The following is a 16,335-nucleotide window of genomic DNA, read 5'->3' as shown; positions in this document are numbered from 1 at the left end:
ATGAAATACTGTTTTATTGTTATAGTACAAAACGTGATTTAAAAAGATCAACTTCAGCGGAGTTTAACACACCAGAGAGGAAAAGATGGGGGAGAAGTCACAGTGTAACACACTAATCAGCGTTGATTGTTGAAAACATAAAGGTCTGCGGCTGCTACCAACAAAACCCCTTAAAGCCACTTCTTCATTCTGCTCAGGAATATTTAATTAAACTAAAAAAAAAAACACTCCAATATGCTACAACAGGCATTTGGAAGAACTGCGGAGCAGAAAAAGTCTCAACATGCAGAAAAATGAAAAGCAGAGAAAAGTCAACATTCTGCTGCTAGGAGGGGAAAATGAATAAAACTGAAAACATTCAGAGATTTTCCAGCAGTAGGAGGAGGAAGTAAGATTAGCACTTGGTTGATTTGGTACGAAAAGGCCACAGTATCAAACGTTGCATCATGAAAAGCACTTCTGAAGAGGAAAGCCTCCTTTCTGTCTGCTGCAGGTTTTCCTGGGTTTGGGGAGGTTACAGTGGACAGACAGGGCTACAAAAAGTAGCCTTCATCTCAAACTCTTCTGTTTAGGAATTATCTAATTTAGTTTCCTGCCTGTTGCTTCACCAGCGGCAAAGCACTGAAGAAGTTTCAGTGACTATTTTACAACGTTAAACGCCCTCAAAATCTTCAAATCAATATTCAAGTCAACTAACTTTTAAAGATATTAAAACCTTCCACACTTATTGAGTAAATTTGGTATAAATAAACTTTGCTACATTTGTGATGCTTTTGTTTTGAAGAAATTAATGAAAGTTTAAAAGTCAAATAATCTCCCTACATCACCTAAATCAAACTAAACTTGTGGCAAACATTCATAGCTTTTAAAAGACAAATAATAAAAGTTTCCAGAAGTCCGCCTGCTAACAAACAAAATAACTTAGGGGGGTCCAAAGTGTGGTATGAGGGCCGTTTGTGGCCTTCAAAATGATATCGGTTGGTCCTCAGTCTACAAGTCAAGAATGGTAAAAATCTGGTAAACAAAATAGAAAACAGTTGATAAACCCCAATAATTTGGAAATTGTCTTTTTTTAATGTCTGGATACTTAAGAATTTATAGATTTCATTAAAAGAATTAGCTTATTGTCAAGCAAGTAAAAAAATTAAGTCATGTTTTGCTCTTAATTTAATGAATTCTGTGGCATGTGTGTAGTTTAAATTTGGTGCGAAAAGTTTAGACGCCACTGATTTTTACAGCAGATTTTCATTTATATAGTCAAAACAAACATTGACTATATAGTTGATTGACAGCAAATTTCATTGACTTCATGAAGGTGAGGGTGGTTTGTTGACATGTTTGAATTGAAGAAAGCTGGTGGAGGCAGCAGAGAGGGCGAGAAGGCAGAGGAAAAACAACAGAAACTGATTCTTGTTTGCAAATCTAACAATTGAAGTAAAATTTCCAAAATGCTGCAGGATTATTATGGTTTGTGCTTCCTGAACTAGAGAATCAGAGCTGGACTTGGTTTGGATCAACAGTCTGGAGCCGAGTCGTAAAGCTGCAGCGCGTAACTTTTATAGAAATATATTTTTATACATTTGTTGAAACTGTCACTATGTTGTGACAGTTTGGTATGAGACAAAAACATGTGTGAAAAAAATTAAGCTCCTCTGCTGATTGGTTTAGCTAACTATAAACAATCAATCAGAGCCAGGAGGAGGGTCTTGGTTAGCTCTCTGGTAAGTTGCAGCTAGCGTAGCATGTTGTGAACGCTAGGCTAGTTAGCATAGCCACTGATGATGGAAGTTTTTCCTGTAACTGAGTTGTTTCACTGCCATTAGCGCATTTTGCAGCATCTTGATTGATTGACAGCGCTAAGACCCGCCTCCTGGCTCTGATTAGTTTAGTTTAGACTAACTCTGATTAGTTTAACTAATGATCAATTTAGTTAAATTGATCTTTTCACAGATTATCTCTCATAACAAACTGATGACAATTTTAACAAATATCTAAAATCCATTCTGCAGTTCAGAGTGACGTCAGAGCAATTGTTCAAACAATTGAATCCATATAGAAACAGAACTTTTTGACTTTCTTCTGGTAAAATTGCATCTTTATTCCGCTAATGTAATTATATTCCCATAATTAAACAAAACATTTTGTATCCTGGCCCTGATACTGATTGAAATAAAAGTCACTGATTTAATTTTGGACCCTGAAAGTGATGCTGTTTAACATTTGTTAAATCTGTTGTGACCGTGATAAGAGTTTGAACTGCCTCAAAATTTGGGACCTTTGAGAAAACAATATTTTCTACACTCGCTTTGCAACTTTGTCACTAAATTTAGTGACTTTTCACTAAAATGAAATTTTCTGAATTAAAAATTTGCTAGAAAAAACTTAGTGACAAATTAACGTATTAAAACATTTTTAGATTAATCTTGGAAATTTTCTAGAATAAACTTACAAATTTCTGAGTTTCAAAATTAGAAAAATTTCTCTTTTTGGAAATTTTTCTATTTTGAAAAGTTTTGTAGAAAAACCCCCCCATAATTTATGAATTTCAAAAGTTAAACATTTCCTACTTTTAACACTCAGAAATGTTCACGTTTTCTAGAAAATGTTTTAGATTAATCTCAGAATTTGTTTTAAAAATTTCAAAGATCAATATCAAAATGTTGGATTTTTTTTCTAGCAAACCTTAGCATTTCTAAAAAACTTTTTTTTATTTTGGTGGAAAATTACTCTTCCCCCCCCCCCCCCCCCCCTTCTACCTGCAATTCCCTAATTGTTTGTCATAAAAAAAAGAAAAATCGGTATCAGCAGGTCAGGATTTTAGAAATCGGTGTACTCCTACTCAAAGTACGGCTACCGCCCTCTAGTGGCTGCTCCAGACCTGCCAGCTTGAGACGTCTACAGAAAATTAAACCGTTTATCAGAAAAATAAAAGTCTTTGTAAATTATTGAGATTCTTTATTAGGTTTTAATTGCAGCCTGAAATGTTTCTGAGTTTAAATTTTGTTCCTTCAGGCTTCATGTTTGGTCCGACAAAAACGTAACTGCTCGATTTTTTCTCTCCAAAATACAGCTTGAATATCGTAACCAGGTAAACAAATGAAAATCTAACAAGACAAAATTTACTTTGCTTACAAACCGGGTTTAAAAATCACATTTTTGATAGAAAAGAATTAAAAAAACTGTTCTGTAATTTCATACGGTTTGCTCGTAGTGAAGGCAAGTAGTAATAAATAGAGAAAATCAAGGCCTCTGGGCTGCATCCACTCCTCTTGGCAGTGTTTGGAGCTTCAACACCACACATTTATTCAGAAAAAAAACCTAAAAAACTTTTTTTGACAAACATGTTTTTATGAATAAGGCCATTGAAAAGAAAAACGTTCCACTAACAGGACTAAACACCAGTGTTTTGGTTAAATTAGAAAGAAATGTGACAAAGTTACATTAGTCTGAAGAAACGGTCTCCAACTGAACCCAGAATGCAGATTAAATATGATTAGAACTGGTTGTTTTCTACAATATATTCCCAGATTTTATGGAGGAGGCCATCTTAAAGGCTACAGGTGAACAGGAGCGGTCAGCACTTTTACTAAGTTCAGCTCCACCATCTCCTTCAACTTTAAACAAAAGATGAAGCCACATTTTGTTCCTGGATTTAGGAATTCCACATTTTTAAAACTGAGAAATTTTGAGCTTTTTGAGAGAACTGGTGGGTTGTAAAAACAAACACGCAGTAACACATAAAGGCATGAAAGGAAGAAAAACGAGACGACTGGATTTTTGCACCAAAGGAAGACAAGCCTGTTGCTTTGTGCCAAACTAAACGTGAAGATTTTCAGTCTGAATGTACGCAGAGCGTGTTCTTTTATCTTTACTTCATGGAGGAATCAAAACAATGCAGGAGGAGACATCCTCCTGGCAAATTCAGGTTTGATTCGGGTTACAAGAAGCTGCAATGCCTGGAAAGGACACCAGAGGGCGCTTTGGTCAAAACCAGCAGACATGAAGGAATGAAATTAAAGCAGCCAGATAGCGCCAAACCGCTGCCCCCTGGTGGCCGCGTTAGTACTGCAGATTCAGGGAAACCAAAACCATTTCACCATCAAAACATCCAAATCCATGGAGGCGAGCAAGAGCCTTTAAAGATAAAAAGGGTAAATTTACGACAAAAAAAAAAAATTTTCTAAAAAAAAAAAGGCGAAATTTCTTAGTTCCAAAAGTGTCCAAAATATTCTAGGGAAAAACAAATAAAAAATTTCAGACTAATGTCATAAATCTTCTAAAAAAAGACTTGCTTCTGAGTTTCAATAGCTGAAAATTTTATACTGTTGAAACTCAGACATTTCCATGTATTTCTTTTCCTTTTCTCTTTTTTTTGAGAAAATTTCAGGTTTCTTTCTAGCAAATGCTACATTTTTGAAACTCATTCATTATTTTCTTTTTATAAAATTTCTGAGATTAATCTCAAAATGTCAGAAATTTACTGTTCCTTTTTTCTTTTAATTTACAGCGGCCCAAACATGCCGTCGTACCAATCATTTGTTTTGGTTCGAAACGAACAGAAAACAATGAAAAATAAAAACCATGAAGGAAATAAAATACTACATGAAACTCAAGAGTTTTATGGTCAGAAACGAAACATTCAGGGTTAGTTTGGAGAAAAGCGCCGGTGGGTCGACCGGGTCATCAGGACGAGATTCTTCATTTGCATCCAACAGGCTTTTAAACACACACACACACGCACAACATCGCTTATGCTTTTTACACTCGAGTCCGGAGCAAAAACCAGGTGTTTCCCGACGTGGGTCTGGTTCTGGGAAGGACTGGATTACAGGGCAGTGCCGGGGGTCGGGTTCTGGTTCTGGAGACAGGCTTCGTTGATTATAGAGAGGGCTTGGCGAAACCAAACCGCCGTGGCTTGATAAGGTGGAGGAGACGCTCGGATTAAAACTCCTCCTGCTCTTCGGCGTCCGGTATTACGAAACCCTCCTGCAGGAAACGGCGACAGGAAAGAGTCGAACAGTTAGATCCCAAACGATCCCGTGACATTTTGCCTCAGAAACAGCAATAAATCTATTCGTCACACGATTAATTAACATGAGATCAATAACTTCCATATCGTTACTTCCTTTTAATGTTGTTGAAAAACGGTTTGCACCACCTGCCTCTTTTGCCTGTTTTCCCTGTCAATTTTTTAACATACTTCGGAATCCATTTTAATTATTGATGTTTTGTTTATCTTCTATAGTTAAATGTTTTTGTTGTATTTGAGAGGATGTGCCTGCACTATTTTTATATTAGTTGAAACTGGTGTCCAAGATGAAAACAACATTATTATTGATCTCAGTTTGTGGTCAAAAATTTGCTGAAAAAACTCAAAAAATTTGAATTAATCTCAGGAATTTTCCAGAAAAAAAATCTCGGCTTCAATAGTTAAACATTTTCTACTTTTAAAACTGAAATTTTCATGTATTTTGTAGAAAATCAAAAATTCTAAATTTCAAATTTTTTTCTAGCTAATTTTTGACTTTTGCTTACAGAGATTGCATAATCCATTTCAATTATTGATGTTTTGTTCATGTATTTTGGATAGTTAAATACAGTTGCAGTGTAAAATGTTACTTAACAATTAAAACGTTTTAGATATTTGATAATATGTACTTGCATTATTATTTTTTTCCTCACTTTTATTTACTATTCAACAATTTTAACATTTATTTAGCATAAATTTAGCCTCTTCTGATTTTAATTGGCAATGAGTTCTGTGGTGGAAAATGTATTAACAGGTACATTTTCCACTACAATCTTCTCCTTAGATAGGAAAATATGTAATATTTTTACATTAATCCCATCAGATTTCAGCCAGTTTTCCAGTTATTCCACTGGTTAATAACCAGTTTAACTGGTCAGGTTCAGGATGGATTTGTAGCTGTTATGGATCTAAACAGTTGTGAAACAGATTTGTTTTGTTTTAGTTTGGATTTGTGTTAATAATTTGTGTGAAGAAATTAAAACATGAATTGGTGGAAGAGCTGAACTCACGTCTGTGGCGTAGAGGATGTCGACGATCCGCTGCAGCGTCGGGTCGCCTTCGCCTTCTTTCTCCTGGCAAATCAGCTCAATGTTCCTCAACTTACCAAAATAAAAGTCTCTTTCCTTCTCCATGTCCTGAATGGTAGATTTCAGAATCTCTATCTGTGGGTACAGGATGAGAAAAAGGTAAAAGATTTACTGTAAAAGCACATATCAGCCATTTTAAAGTTAAATTATTAGCTTCATAAAGACTCGGAAATATTAGTTGATTCAAAATTCAAATTCAAAAATACTGTATTGATCCCAAAGGAAAATTAAATAATAAATATTGATTAAATTAATATTAATAAAAGTGGAAATGTGGGTGGAAGTAGCGCTGGGTGATGTGGAACTAGACTTTTATCGCCATATTTTGTGGTACTATTGTGATAACGATGCAAATTAAAAAGATATTTCTGTTTTTTTAGGGGATCAATAAAATATCATCTCATCTGTACAGCATAGTTTTCATACCACAAACACAAAAACATTCCCATTTCAAATAAACTTCATCACTTACTTAAAAAAGTGTGATTTATACCAATAAGTTACACAGTAACTCAATTTAATCATATTTTTTAACTAACTAGCTCGTGAAACAAATAGTAAAACTATATTTCTGATTAAACTGTCAGTAGGGCTGGACAATAAATCAATAATATACATCTAGATACACATGGATCAATATCAATAGATAATAAGTCTGACAGAAAATTCAATATTTATCATATAAAATATTCACTGAACTTTGATCCAGAACATTCTGGAGAATCAGCCAATCAGCAAAGAGAGTGGCTTTAACCCACTTGTTCTGTGGTTACCAACAGCCTGCTGAGTAAGAAGCAGTTTCAAGTTCCCCCAAACTTCGGTTACCTAGCAACAACCCGCTGAGTAACTTCCACAAGGTAGGGAATTATAAGGTTTCTTAAAAAGCTTAAAAATAAAAAACAACATGAATTAAAACTGTGGAGAACAGGAAGGTCACTCCACCAGTGTGGCTGTACTTCAAATACTTAAAACAAAAAACTAATCAATAATTATTGATATCGTCTGATATGAAACGCTGTGATATGTTTTTCTGTCATATTGTCCAGCACAGTTTTCTTTTTTATTTAACATCACTAATTAAAATTTATCAAGAAATCTAAATTCTTATGTCAAGAACATTTTTATGATAAACGATTTGATGAATGCCCACCAGTAACAAGCCAATCAAATCAAACCTCATTAATAAGCTCCGCCCTCTCTTCATCGCCGCCTCCCATTCCCGGTTTTCGGGTCCCAGCAGGAGCCAACTTGGGAGCAACTTTTGCAACTGGAGGCTTCTGGGTAGCTGATGAGAGAAGCAGGGAGATTTCTGATTACATTGATCGATCTGACGTCAGAGGCCAACTGATCAGACGGACCACCGATCGATCGGACCAGTGACACCGATCGATCTGATCAATGGACGACCTCCCACCTTGGTTGAGGGTCTTCTTGGGGAGCTTGTTGAGCGCAGACGTGGTGGGACTGTTCATGGGCATAGTCTCTTGGCCCTGCCTCATCGCCACAGGGTCATACTCCTTCCCGTCGTAGTTGGCGTCAAAGAATTTCTTAAACCACTGGACGAACTCAAAGTTGTCCTGGAACTTCCCCTTCACCAGTTTGTCGACTGGGATTATCTGAAACGAGACGGACGGCCCAATCAGAGCGACCGACGGCAAACGGATCCGGTCTGGCGTGGCTAGCCCGGGGGCTATCCCTTTAGGTTTGAGTGAACTTACTTTATCCACGCCCATCTTCTTGAAACCAACTTGCAGAAGCTTGAAGTTGTGGATGTATTCGTGCTCCAACTTGGCGCCGAATTTGACTTTCTTCAGAGGCACAGATCCGGGGAACAGCATGTCCATAAACTGGCAGTAGGCGGCGCCTGAGCAGGAGCAAAACTGCATTAGAAACTTCTGGAACATTTTAAATTGTAAACATGAACCAAATGGCTCTTTCCCTCACCGTCCTGCTGCCAGAGTCCTGACCGACTCCAGGAACATGGATCGATTCCAGGCAGCGCTTCTTAACAGTTTATCATTACTTTTATTATTGCTTTTATTACTAAGGCTCGTCTGGTGCGGACCGCCTACAACCCTCAGATGAGCACACACCTGTTTATTCAACGCTCCCACAACCAGAACTAAACAAAGGAGTAGAAGCTCCTCAGCTCTGACACAGTAGAAATAAACCTGCCTGGTCTCGCCTTATTGCCCATGTTGCAACACGGGACACTTTCTCTAAAAGGTGCTGGACAGCTGCTCGGTTTAAGTCCTGAAAGGACCCGGTTAATTTTCTGCAGTGCAGAGCCGAGGAAGGAGGTGCAGCCACAGGATTTGCCATAAAAAACATTAAACATGCTAAAAGAATTTGTGTTTTATGACGTAAAAGGGATTAAAAAATGCTGCTGTTTTAAATCCACACAAAAATGTTCCATGAAGGCAAATATTTCAAGGAATATTTTTTTACATAAAGCAACTTCTTCTAAAATTAAATTTAAAAAATTGACTTCTCTTTGTAAAAAAAATGTTGCTAGATTTGTTGCTTTTCTGAAAAAGTTGTTCGAAGGGTCTGAAAAGTCGCAGTATTATGCATTTTCCAGACAATGTGCAATTTTATAGCACAATTAAGTAACTATTCTACTTTCACTTGTAATAAAAAATGATGTATAAATCAAATATGACTGAAATTGGGTCTCTGTCTCTTTAAGAAGCTCCTGCTCTTTCAGAAGCTCCGCCTTCAGGAAGTTATCCCAACATGGCTCCTCTATTAACCCATTAACGTTTTCACCAGAAGTAAAAACTGAGAGCAGCTCCTGCAATGAGCTCAGCTGCTCCACCAGGTATTCGCTAATTGCTGCTGGCTCATCCGTGCTCATTAACCTCAAAGTGGGTCACCGGTTTTTCTCCTGCCTGACGATTTAACTTCACAACGCAGCTTTGAAGAATTAATTTCACATGAACTCATTTTCTGTCCTTACCTGTACACAACATTTCTATTTTGGTGAGGTTCATCTGGAGAGACTCGTTGATCCACACCAGCATGTCGTGCCGACTCAGGTTGTCGCTGGTCACTGACGTCGCATAAACATTCACCGCCATCCTGGCTCACCTGCAAAACAAGATGGCGGATTACTGCTTCAGGTCCAAAACGAACAGCCCGATTTAAACAATGTGTGCACAGAGAACCGGAGATTACGCTTCCCTTTTGTCTTTCAAAGAAGCTTGGAGAAAAAAGACAAAACGACTCTCATGGATTATTTCTTACTTTTCTTGACTATTCTCATTTTTTTTGGTTGAATTGTTGCTTTTTTATTATTCTGGAAGCTGTGGAGCTGGACGTATTTTGCTCTTACATTTTTTTTATTTTCAAACAACTATGATGCATAACTGAGTTAAAAATGGTGCCATTTTACAGATGATTAGCAGCTGGAAAGCTCAAATAACGCCTAAACTTTGACCCCAAGGAGAGTATTTCTACTTTGCAGAAAGTTTTTATTTTCTACTTTGCAACGTCTACTTTGCAAACCATTTCTACTTTGCAACGTCTACCTGCCTGGATTTCAAACCAAACAGCCAGAGAGATTCAAACAGGAGCGGCAAAAGCAAATGAGGTGGATTAGCAGAGCTAGCTAACAACTGACGGCCACTTAGGACATGTTACTGTAACATATCGTCTCTGCAGCTGTTAGCATGTCAGCAAAGTTATGAGACGACAATAGTCTTTAGTCAGAGGCTCCTTCAGATGAGCTGTAACACTGACTGCTACGATAAACCCGCAGTAACAAATTTAAACAAATTTCCCCAAAAGTTATCACAATAAACAATAATATCATCAATTTGAGACCATTTTCAAGTAACATAATGGTAATGGCATAATAATCTCAAAAATCAAAACTGGACATTTTAAATATCCAAATAAATAAGCAGAAAAACAGAAACAACAAATTATGAAGTCCATAAGCAAAATTCTCCTTCAAAATAAAAGCGAGTTGAGACCAAAACACCAGAACTGAAGACTTTATCATCCTGTTCTTCATAGAAAAGAAATGGAAATAATTGAGTTTGTTTTAATTTTTTATGCGATTAATTGATTTATTGCAACAATTTTAGATACTTGGATGAAATGTGTCACTACAACTACGGTAATTAAATTCCCTTTGGGTTGAATTAAGCATGTTTGTGCTGAACTGAACATTTAAATATTGTCATATAAAAATTGTTGCCCAACATGCTGTATTATTTAGCATCAGTTCCTCCATCAGATGAGGTCATTTCCTGCAGTGCCTCCATCCATTTTTTGCAAAGTCAGACTCTGAGACGCTTATGATATAACAGCCAACATAAACCACATACAGACGGCGCTGCATGTCATTAAAGCTGCACTGGATGTTGATTTTAAACGAACGGAACCACTCTAATGTCTTTCTGATCCAACTTCCTTTTAGTAGCAGTTATCACCTGGATCACAATGAAAAATAAAATACTATAAACCTAAATAATTATTTTTACCTTAATGAATTGCTTAACGTCTTGTTGAATTTGTCATTGATTACATAAACCTGCTGATTGGTCCACAAGCTGTTGTTCTGACTCAGGTACAGATCCCAACAGCGTGATGTTTAGATCGCGCCCCATCTCCCTGCTGGAGGGCAAAAGGCTGCTAGCTGATGACTAGCATTGGTTTTAGCGGACAAGCTGGCAACACAGCGTGCTAAATCTTAAATTTATGGCTGCTATATGAAAGAAAAAGGGACGCAGCGTTTTAAATAAAAAGGTCAGGAAAAGTTTTAAGAGAAAAAAATAGTGAGGGAGAGTGGTAAGTCAGTTACGCTAGCTTGACTATGAGAATGTTAACATCTCCAGGTTTCGTTTAGTTAACGAGTTGCTCTATGGATGGCATGTAAAAGAATCATGTATTTTCCTCCACCGTTCATCCGGCCTGTTGATAGCCCTTTGTTTGACGTCGTTATCAGTGAATTTGCATGGAAAGCGGCTAACAGATCTGATCATTAAGGTCAGATTTTAATGCCAGGTGTAAATAAGAGTCAGTCTGATGGTATCAGAGGGTCACAGCTGCCATGATGGATAAAATCAGTGGGTTTCTGATTACACAAGTTACAGTGCTACTACCTTAAATGTGTTTATTTGCTTTTGCTGGTTACAGTTTCATAAACTTTTTGATCTTCAGGTGCAGTCTTTTATATTTTCAATCTAATAATGTGCATGTATTTGTCTGTCAGTAAGTGGTATTTCTATTCTATTCCATATGACATAAAGAAAACACACCCAGATTTACTGCTTATAGCAACAACACTAGTACACAATAACAACTTATCACTACAGCTTACGATCATTTTAGTAATGATTATTCTGACAGTTAATTGAGAAAATTCATTTTTTTTAAAAACAGCACAAAAGAAAATCTACGATAGTAAATATTTACTTAAAGAACATTTGCAAATCCTTTATTAGAAATGTATAAGAAAAAATAAAATTTTTCTTTGCAAAATGTTCTGATTTTCAAAGGAAAATTAAGTAAATTGACTCAGAACAGCAGTCGGTAACCTTTACAAACCTGGGAGCCTTTTTTCCTCTCTTCTTCACTTATAACAAATCATAAATGAGCAAATGAATAATTTTTGTTTTTAACAAAGCCAGGCCAGTTGTGGTATGAGAGAGAAAGCCCAGCTGTATCTGAGTCAGCAGGGCGCAGGTTAACCCAGATCTGAGCCGGGCCTGCGTTTTAAACACGGACCAGCTGCTCTTCCTGTGTGCTAACACTAACAAACATGTTTTAGAGTTTAAGTTAAGTTAAAACTGCTTGGTTTGGGTTAAGACTGATGTTTTGCAGGACGCATTTTGGATCAGGGAGGGAACTCTTTAGTCTGGATCGCATCAGAAACATGGAAGCTAACGTTAGCAGCAGTTAGCCGTTATAAATGTGCTTATCAGATTATAAGGCGATTTATTAACTAGCTACAACCTCATATAATGAGACTATCGGTTTTCTGGTCGGCTGTAGAAACTGCGGATGTATCCTAGACCCGTTTCCAGCACCGGGTTGTGATTTGCAGCCCAGTTCCGCCAGCATGAAGGCTGTTTCCCCGCCCTGAACCAGAGCCTCCCAGACGGAGCACCGCCTCGTTAGGTTCCGTTACCCTGGAACCACTACCGAGCCTTGGTCAACCCAATCATACCAAATGTGATTTTATTTAAGACCCCGACAACTGAAAACAAGAAGCCTGATCCAGTTTAACCAGCTAGCTCCGCTCTAACCAGTATCAGCCATGCTCCCGGACAGCAAACCACCAGTTAGCATTTTAGCTGCTCGGCTCCTCACCCAGCGGCCGCTTCAAATCACCCCGGTTTGTTTCATAGGAAAAATGGTTAACTTACCTAAAACTGGTCAGAATTTATACTTCTGTGGCCTCGATAGTATTTAGTTATCTCTGCTGTGGTTCCGAATACCAACAAAAAACGAATCTTTGTTTACTGGGACCGAAGGTGGCACTTCTGCTTTTCTTCTTTAGCTGTTTCACGTTCAATCTACCGGCAGCGGAAGAACACAGCGGAACAGCGCAGCAGATTACGTAAAGACGTAAGAGTACGTCACGACGCACCCCGAGAATATGGAGCTAAAACAGTCTCATAATTCACGGACGCATAGTTCAAGATCCACACTTTTATTTTTTTTTGATGCAAACACAAACATATCTTGATTTACAAGCTGTTTCTGGCCTGTGGGTGGCGCTACATTTGTGTGTGAATTTTGATACTCCCCTGGCCTCACAAATGTCTTTGAATGATCAGCAACCAATCAGATCAGCCAATCACATTAACCCATTCCAACCCAACAGTGCTGTTTCATGTAGAAGCACAGGCAGATTAGACCTCAGGATAACCGAGATTTTAGAAATCTTAAAAAGTTTTAATTATTCCCTAACATTGATTTAGATTTTCTGACACACAAGCCTATCTTAGAAATAAATATTATTATAAAGACACTATTATAATATATTACATTCAATAGTTTAAACCAGTGGAAAGGACTATTATTTATATGTAATTCTTTCACTCTACCAAAAGTAAGGTACCTCCCAAATCTCTAGTTTGTTTGTTTTTTTTTCAAAGGTTTCCTAAAGAAAACGATGTGAGGAAGAAGTGGGAAGTGTCTTTAGCTAGCAGGCTAACATGAAAGAAGCCACTGCACTCTCAAGCTTAGCTAGCTAGCTGCTTTGTGTCTATGATGGCTAAATGCAAATTTATGGGCAGTTGGCTGGACGAAGTTCGTACGTTTCTGTGGAGATACAGGGGTCAAATTTGAGTTGGTGGAACCTGCCGAAACCTTAACGCAATAAAAGCTGAAGGGAGTTTTTCTGGCTTCAAGTGCAGATAAACCTGCAGGTCGTCAGTAAGACAACGAAAGGGAATGAAACTGAGAGAAATCCTGCAGATTAGGGTGATGGAAAGGAGGCCTTCCAGCTGCTCAGCCAGCATTAGAACGGTTTGTTTTGAATAATATTTCTAAACTGATTAATCAGAAGGATATGAATAATAATTTGTAGGATGATATTATTTAAATGTGACAGAAAAATAACTCAAACTTCTGGGTTGAACAAAAATTATTTAAAATATTCAAGTTTATCTAAAATTTTAAACTTTTTGCCTGGGATTCTATCTTACATTTGGGATTTTAAAAATTCTGTAAACGTTTCATTGTTTGTCTGAATCATGATTTTATTTTATTTTTTCATTTCAAGTCTTTAAAAAAAAACTTATTCTGAAATGAATATTGGTTTATCAACGACATGAAGATGGAGAGAAGAAAATTATCAGCTCAAATTAAAAACGGAAACCAAATAATTTTATATATTTATTAACCATATTTTACACGTTCTTAATTTCTTATACAAAAATAATCCTAATTGTACAATATTGGTCATTCCTATGCACGGGCATAATGGACGCATATTAAGACATCCACCGGTTCGCCGGGGTTCTGATCAGACCAGAACCAGGACGGTTCGGCTGTTTAGAGCCTGTTTAAAGTAATCTTTTTAGATTATAAAACTTTCTGTCATTAAATCTCGACATTTGCTGGAATTTATAAAGCAGCCGGTTCCCTAAAGCGACTTTAACGCGTTTTTTCTCTCTCTTTATGACATGTTTTTATCGTCCAAATGTTTGACGTCACAGCGGTTTATCCCCCCCCCCCCCCCGACTTTTGCCAAATATTTTAAAATATAAACATAAGTCTAGGAAACGTGACTTATTACGGGAGAGCAAAAGACTCTTTTTTTTTTACCCCTCCAGGGGTCTTTTGTGGCTCTAGTGTCCCTTATGTGACAGCAGGCTGACAGGAAACGGGGAAGACATGCGGCAAATGTCGTCGGGTCCGGGAGTCGAACCCGCGACGGCCGCGTCGAGGACTCAAGGCCTCCAAATACGGGTCGCGCTAACCGCTACGCCACCACGGCACGCCCGAGCAAAAGACTCTTATGATGCGGCGGGTTTGATGCCTATGACGTGTAACGGACGTCATACGTCACGGTCTTTATTTGCTCGTTCTTTCTCTCTAACCGTCACTTTGCACTCGTTAATCGCAGAGCCCGGACCAGTTCCTGTTTTTCCCGCTATTTTAGCAGAAAACTTGAAGCAATTTTCCCAAGTAGAATGAGTTCCCCGTCTGAAGAAACCCAGATCATCACAGTCCAAACCCTGACCCCTGGGGTCGTCAATTTTTTCGAAATCCTGACCCCAAAGGAGTGTAAACATCTGGCAACTGGAAACCCAGGTGGCATCACCACCTGCTTTCTGTTCAAGACGATGGGAGACATCTTGGAGATCTTTAAATCCAATGTTCTGGATAAACTCCAAGAGGAAAACTTCACCACTGAAGACGTAAAGGCGATTGTGGGCAACAAAGTTCCCGACACGTTCGCGAAAATCCTAAACGTCGAAGGAGACTACAGTACTGAACATACCGAGAATATAAATCGGCTAATTGTGGAACATGTGATGAATAAAGTCCCTTCCAGCTTAGACTTCGACGACCCTAGTAGAAATTACATCAAGGAAGTACCTTACATGTACATAATGAAAAATATAGTGTCCGAAACCCGCTTGATGATAAGGGACCTTGTTATATTCCAGGCTAGTGACAAATCCAACAAAGTAGCCGTTGTCAACACAGTTGAGTCGAAATCTAAGCCCAAAGGTCTTAAAGGGAAGATCAAGAGATGTTTCAGGATAATCTTAGGAAACCTGTTGAGAAACCGTCTTTAGAGAAGTCCATCCAACATGTGCAGAATCCAGTCTGCCAAGACGAGACCACCTCACACCTTAACACAAAATGGCTTCATTCAGCATGCTAACATTATTGTTTAAAGTAAAATGACCCAAAATGCTAAGGTCAAATGCTAACAGTAGCATCTGTAGTACCTCCTGTATGTTGATTTACATAGACTTTCTCCATTCAGTTGGATAAACATAGCTAATAAATAAAAAATGGTCTAAAAATGCTTATTTTAGGTACAAAGCTAATAGCATGACGACTATCATTAGAAGGAGGGGAAATAGCATGGTGACACTAGCAGTGGGCTATGCATAAATGCTTTCAGTAGCATGTTGACTTACATCACTCAGTATTGGTGAACATAACTAGTACATAAAAACTCAGCAAAAATGCTTATTTTAGAAACATAAGGAAAATGTTAGGCTTATTTTCTTGAGATCCAAAAGATCAGAGACATAAACAAACAATCACAACAATGGAGGACACACGGGGGAGATTTAGAGGTTTTCATTTGGAGCTTGGGCTTGAGTATAAACATATCTGATCAGTACGGAACCCCATAGAGGACATGGAGAATAGAAATCCCAAGAAACTTTCTTTTTTTCCTCCATGTCCCTTATGGGGCTCCGTACACAACAGCAAAACGAAAGACTGTCCCATTTTTCCCCAAAGACTTGCAGCCATCGTGTTTCTGACTCTAGGTGGCGCTGTTATGGCTGTAGTTTATGAAGGTTTAACCAGAAAACATAAATAGCAGGAACATATAAACTGTGGAGTGGGTCAGAATATAAGAAAAAAGCTATTTTACTATTTGCTATTTTACGTTTTTATTAAATTAAATAACTTTTACTTAAATAGAAATTTATTATCTGAACAAATACTATATCAGAAATAGAATAAAATGTTTAAAACTGGCAAGAAAATCTCCTGGGAGGAAAGAAA

The 16,335-nt window shown here is 37.7% G+C and overlaps 1 protein-coding gene across 1 annotated transcript; it reads right to left on the bottom strand.

Moving 5' to 3' along the window:
- Positions 1 to 2,938: 2,938 nt before the first annotated feature.
- Positions 2,939 to 12,672, bottom strand: mapre1b (microtubule-associated protein, RP/EB family, member 1b). The gene is made up of 7 exons (XM_032566621.1): positions 12,495 to 12,672; positions 9,077 to 9,207; positions 7,836 to 7,981; positions 7,532 to 7,733; positions 7,293 to 7,402; positions 6,040 to 6,192; positions 2,939 to 4,986 (listed from the first exon to the last, which is right to left on the bottom strand). Exons 2-7 carry the CDS (start codon positions 9,195 to 9,197, stop codon positions 4,942 to 4,944), a joined length of 777 nt encoding a protein of 258 aa, XP_032422512.1. The 5' UTR covers positions 9,198 to 9,207; positions 12,495 to 12,672; the 3' UTR covers positions 2,939 to 4,941.
- Positions 12,673 to 16,335: the final 3,663 nt, after the last annotated feature.

Source organism: Xiphophorus hellerii, chromosome 1 (genome assembly GCF_003331165.1).
Source record: "Xiphophorus hellerii strain 12219 chromosome 1, Xiphophorus_hellerii-4.1, whole genome shotgun sequence".
NCBI classification, from domain to species: Eukaryota; Metazoa; Chordata; class Actinopteri; order Cyprinodontiformes; family Poeciliidae; genus Xiphophorus; species Xiphophorus hellerii.
This window is presented reverse-complemented; position numbering and strand designations above follow the sequence as displayed.

What these genes read in the sequence shown, in the direction of transcription:
- mapre1b (XM_032566621.1), bottom strand. Translation starts at nt 9,197, where the DNA reads ATGGCGGTGAATGTTTATGCGACGTCAGTGACCAGCGACAACCTGAGT. An exon ending in AATAGAAATGTTGTGTACAG is followed by an intron (nt 7,982 to 9,076) that starts GTAAGGACAGAA and finishes GCTCCTGCTCAG; the next exon opens with GCGCCGCCTACTGCCAGTTT. An exon ending in AGAAGATGGGCGTGGATAAA is followed by an intron (nt 7,734 to 7,835) that starts GTAAGTTCACTC and finishes GTCTCGTTTCAG; the next exon opens with ATAATCCCAGTCGACAAACT.